This window comes from Oncorhynchus tshawytscha, linkage group LG19 (assembly GCF_018296145.1).
Source record: "Oncorhynchus tshawytscha isolate Ot180627B linkage group LG19, Otsh_v2.0, whole genome shotgun sequence".
In the NCBI taxonomy this organism is placed as follows: Eukaryota; Metazoa; Chordata; class Actinopteri; order Salmoniformes; family Salmonidae; genus Oncorhynchus; species Oncorhynchus tshawytscha.
In genome coordinates this window covers 55,632,371-55,638,134 of record NC_056447.1, presented here as the reverse complement: position 1 = coordinate 55,638,134, position 5,764 = coordinate 55,632,371, and the positions used below count along the sequence as shown (strand labels likewise).

The 5,764-nt window shown below is 40.1% G+C and overlaps 1 protein-coding gene across 3 annotated transcripts in view; it reads right to left on the bottom strand.

Moving 5' to 3' along the window:
- Nucleotides 1–3,522: 3,522 nt before the first annotated feature.
- LOC112218945 (ATP-dependent Clp protease ATP-binding subunit clpX-like, mitochondrial) overlaps nt 3,523–5,764 on the bottom strand; it is a 26,033-nt gene continuing 23,791 nt past the window's right edge. For all 3 annotated transcript variants that reach the window (XM_042301942.1, XM_042301944.1, XM_042301943.1), the window contains one exon: nt 3,523–4,814. In XM_042301942.1, the coding sequence (XP_042157876.1) occupies nt 4,721–4,814 (94 nt within the window). In that variant the 3' untranslated portion in view covers nt 3,523–4,720. The remainder of the gene's footprint in view (nt 4,815–5,764) is intronic.

Sequence of the window (5,764 nt, the reverse complement as noted above, 5' to 3'; positions counted from 1 at the left end):
TCACACCAGTATTTCTACTTACACATTATCATCTATCACACCAGTATTTCTCAACATTATCATCTGCTCATCTATCACACCAGTATTTCTACTTACACATTATCATCTGCTCATCTATCACACCAGTATTTCTACTTACACATTATCATCTGCTCATCTATCACACCAGTATTTGTACTTACACATTATCATCTATCACACCAGTATTTCTACTTACACATTATCATCTATCACACCAGTATTTCTACTTACACATTATCATCTGCTCATCTATCACACCAGTATTTCTACTTACACATTATCATCTGCTCATCTATCACACCAGTATTTCTACTTACACATTATCATCTGCTCATCTATCACACCAGTATTTCTACTTACACATTATCATCTATCACACCAGTATTTCTACTTACACATTATCATCTGCTCATCTATCACACCAGTATTTCTACTTACACATTATCATCTGCTCATCTATCACACCAGTATTTCTACTTACACATTATCATCTGCTCATCTATCACACCAGTATTTCTACTTACACATTATCATCTGCTCATCTATCACACCAGTATTTCTACTTACACATTATCATCTATCACACCAGTATTTCTACTTACACATTATCATCTATCACACCAGTATTTCTACTTACACATTATCATCTATCACACCAGTATTTCTACTTACACATTATCATCTATCACACCAGTATTTCTACTTACACATTATCATCTGCTCATCTATCACACCAGTATTTGTACTTACACATTATCATCTATCACACCAGTATTTCTACTTACACATTATCATCTATCACACCACTATTTCTATTTGCACATCGCCATCTGCTCATCTATCAATCCAGTGTTAATTTGCTAAATTGTAATTACTTCGCTACTATGGCCTATTTATTGCGTTACCTCCTCACGCCATTTGCAGACATTATATAGACTTTCATTTTTTTCTATTGTGTTATTGACTGAACGCTTGTTTATTCCATGTGTAACTCTGTGTTGTTGTTTTGTGTCACACTGCTTTGCTTTATCTTGGCCAGGTCGCAGTTGTAAATGAGAACTTGTTCTCAACTGGCCTACCTGGTTAAATAAAGGTGTTCTCAACTGGCCTACCTGGTTAAATAAAGGTGTTCTCAACTAGCCTACCTGGTTAAATAAAGGTGTTCTCAACTAGCCTACCTGGTTAAATAAAGGTGTTCTCAACTGGCCTACCTGGTTAAATAAAGGTGTTCTCAACTAGCCTACCTGGTTAAATAAAGGTGTTCTCAACTAGCCTACCTGGTTAAATAAAGGTGTTCTCAACTAGCCTACCTGGTTAAATAAAGGTGTTCTCAACTAGCCTACCTGGTTAAATAAAGGTGTTCTCAACTAGCCTACCTGGTTAAATAAAGGTGTTCTCAACTGGCCTACCTGGTTAAATAAAGGTGTTCTCAACTAGTCTACCTGGTTAAATAAAGGTGTTCTCAACTAGCCTACCTGGTTAAATAAAGGTGTTCTCAACTAGCCTACCTGGTTAAATAAAGGTGTTCTCAACTGGCCTACCTGGTTAAATAAAGGTGTTCTCAACTAGCCTACCTGGTTAAATAAAGGTGTTCTCAACTAGCCCTACCTGGTTAAATAAAGGTGTTCTCAACTAGCCTACCTGGTTAAATAAAGGTGTTCTCAACTAGCCTACCTGGTTAAATAAAGGTGTTCTCAACTAGCCTACCTGGTTAAATAAAGGTGTTCTCAACTAGCCTACCTGGTTAAATAAAGGTGTTCTCAACTAGCCTACCTGGTTAAATAAAGGTGTTCTCAACTAGCCTACCTGGTTAAATAAAGGTGTTCTCAACTAGCCTACCTGGTTAAATAAAGGTGTTCTCAACTAGCCTACCTGGTTAAATAAAGGTGTTCTCAACTAGACTACCTGGTTAAATAAAGGTGTTCTCAACTGGCCTACCTGGTTAAATAAAGGTGTTCTCAACTGGCCTACCTGGTTAAATAAAGGTGTTCTCAACTAGCCTACCTGGTTAAATAAAGGTGATATAAAATAAAAAAAACATTTATTGCTGCCTTCTCGGCCAGTTCTCCAGTTCGCCCCTCATTGGTGTCACATGGCCTGGTAGTCATGGTGCCACATGGCATGGTAGTCATGGTGCCACATGGCATGGTAGTCATGGTGCCCATCAGTGGTGTCACATGGCATGGTAGTCATGGTGCACCTCAGTGGTGTCACATGATATGGTAGTCATGGTGCCACATGGCATGGTAGTCATGGTGCCCCTCAGTGGTGTCACATGGCCTGGTAGTCATGGTGCCACATGGCATGGTAGTCATGGTGCACCTCAGTGGTGTCACATGACATTGCAAGTGGAGTTTGAATAAAATAGCACAGAGAAGCTTTGAAACAATCTACATTGACAGTAATAGAGGTATACATTTTATTTAAGATATTTTAACCAATCACAACTTTGGGGCGTTTTCATTTACCTTTGAGAAAAGTGTTGACTGGAAGCCGTTGACTGAACCCTATTCCCTATATAGTGCACTACTTTAGACCAGAGGCCTATAGAACCCTATTCCCTATACAGTGCACTACTTTAGACCAGAGGCCCTAGTTGAATAGGGTACCATTTTGGACCCGTACTGTTCAGTGTGCTGGTGTAGCGTGTAGTAGAGTGTAGTAGAGTGTAGTAGAGTGTGGTAGCGTGTAGTAGAGTGTAGTAGCGTGTAGTAGTGTGGTAGCATGTAGTAGAGTGTGGTAGCGTGTAGTAGCATGTAGTAGAGTGTGGTAGCGTGTAGTAGCGTGTAAGAGTGTGGTAGCGTGTAGTACGCTGATATGTGTTTTCCTAATCACTTTACAGGCGTGTTCCTGTAACACACGATCACTAACATTAACTCAGCAGCCCTGATGTTTAATGTTTCAACATCTCCAGCTCAGCTGTGTTCATTATGAACACACCCACTGTTAGTACCCATGGTGGATACGAGGAGATGTGGAGTTAAATTAGTGCCAGAATGTTGTTTTTGTTGTTGCTGTAATTTAACGCCATAGAAAAACAATCATGATGTGCTCATCATGGAATATTATGCTCTGGTGACCAGAGCTGGGTTCAAATACTACTGGACTTGATTAAGCTTCCCTGACACGATATAATCAATAAAATAAGTTCAACAAAGTGACGCCCCCGCTCAAGTCTACAATATAATGTCCCATTCATGTTATATTGTTTCCCTGGCTGATCCCATTCATGTTATATGTTTCCCTGGCTGATCCCATTCATGTTATTTTGTTTCCCTGGCTGATCCCATTCATGTTATGTTTCCCTGGCTGATCCCATTCATGTTATATTGTTTGGCTGATCCCCTGTTATATTGCTGATCCCATTCATGTTATATTGTTTCCCTGGCTGATCCCATTCATGTTATATTGTTTCCCTGGCTGATCCCATTCATGTTATATTGTTTCCCCTGATCCCATTCATGTTATATTGTTTCCCTGGCTGGTCCCATTCATGTTATATGTTTCCCTGGCTGATCCCATTCATGTTATATTGTTTCCCTGGCTGATCCCATTCATGTTATATGTTTCCCTGGCTGATCCCATTCATGTTATATGTTTCCCTGGCTGATCCCATTCATGTTATATTGTTTCCCTGCTGATCCCATTCATGTTATATTGTTTCCCTGGCTGATCCCATTCATGTTATATTGTTTCCCTGGCTGATCCCATTCATGTTATATTGTTTCCTGGCTGATCCCATTCATGTTATATTGTTTCCCTGGCTGATCCCATTCATGTTATATTGTTTCCCTGGCTGATCCCATTCATGTTATATTGTTTCCCTGGCTGATCCCATTCATGTTATATTGTTTCCCTGGCTGATCCCATTCATGTTATGTGTTTCCCTGGCTGATCCCATTCATGTTATATGTTTCCCTGGCTGATCCCATTCATGTTATATGTTTCCCTGGCTGATCCCATTCATGTTATATGTTTCCCTGGCTGATCCCATTCATGTTATATTGTTTCCCTGGCTGATCCCATTCATGTTATATGTTTCCCTGACTGATCCCATTCATGTTATGTGTTTCCCTGGCTGATCCCATTCATGTTATATGTTTCCCTGACTGATCCCATTCATGTTATATTGTTTCCCTGGCTGATCCCATTCATGTTATATGTTTCCCTGGCTGATCCCATTCATGTTATATTGTTTCCCTGGCTGATCCCATTCATGTTATGTGTTTCCTTTGCCACGTCAACCTGCCATCATCACAACAGGAAAGCACACAATCACCTATTTAAAATCATTTAGAATACAAATTGCATTCTCTTAAGATAGATTAAAGGCAATCCCCAAAGATGGGAAATATATATACTATATAAAAATTTAAAAAAAAGGTCCACATTGTTAGTGGCCCTTCATTCATAACTAAACAACTACCATTTGATTCACACGATCAACAGGTATTTACAGAACTCACATCTTAGTTGTTCCTTATGCAAACACAGAGAGAGAAAGGTCTAGAAACAGTTTGATCAAGCTGTAGTTTCAGTAGTGGGCTCCACAGGGTCTCAGGGGCTGGAATTTAAGGAACCCACAACTGGCTTCCAAAAAGATTCTAGAAGGTGTTCTAATGATTCTAGATTGCACTGTGTGTAGAGAATGTAGCGGTTCTTGAAAATGAGTGTCAGTAAAAGGTCAAGGTGGATCAGATCAGTTGTTAGTTGCTGCGTCCATCTGTCTGGGCCAGTTCTCCTCTTCAATACCAGAGTCATACTCCTCCTCTGCCGCCTCCTTCGCTGGAGCCCTGGAAATATATTTACATTTTTAGGCATTTAGCAAAACACTCTTTGGGTTAGGTATGCAGAGAGAGAGGGCGAGAGAGAGAGAGAGAGAGGAGGGTCAGTATTAGTGGTTGTGGGGCCAAGGTACGGTCTGTGGAGATGTTGGGAACATTACATGGGAACTTCAGGTCAGGTTTCAGTACTCAGTGTTCTGTTCTTAACATACAGTACCAGTCAAAAGTTTGGACACACCTACTCATTCAAGGGTTTTTCTTTATTTTTCTACATTGTAGAATAATAGTGAAGACATCAAAACTATGAAATAACACATGGATTCTGGTAGTAACCAAAGAAAAAAAAGTATATTATATTTGAGGTTGTTCAAATTAGCCATCCTTTGCCTTGACAGCTTTGCATACTCTTGGCATTCTCTCAACCAGCTTCATGAGGTAGTCACCTGGAATGCATGTCAATTAACAGGTGTGCCTTGTTAATAGCCCTATTTGGTAAAAGACCAAGTCCATATTATGGCAAGAACAGCTCAAATAAGCGCAGAGAAACGACAGTCCATCATTACTTTATGACATGAAGGTCAGTTAATCTGGAAAATGTCAAGAACATCGAAAGTTTCTTCAAGTGCCGTCGCAAAACCCATCAAGCGCTACGATGAAACTGGCTCTCATGAGGTCAACGACAAGAAAGGAAGACCCAGAGTTACGAGAAATTGCAGCCTAAATAAATGCTTCACAGAATTCAAGTAACAGACACATCTCAACATCAACTGTTCAGAGGAGACTGGGTGAATCAGGTCTTCATGGTCAAATTACTGTAAAGAAACCACTAATAAAGGACACCGATAAGAAGAAGAGACTTGCTTGGGCCAAGAAACACGAGCAATTGACATTAGACTGGTAGAAATCTGTCCTTTGGTCTGATGAGTCCAAATGTGATATTCTTGGCTCCAACCGCCGTG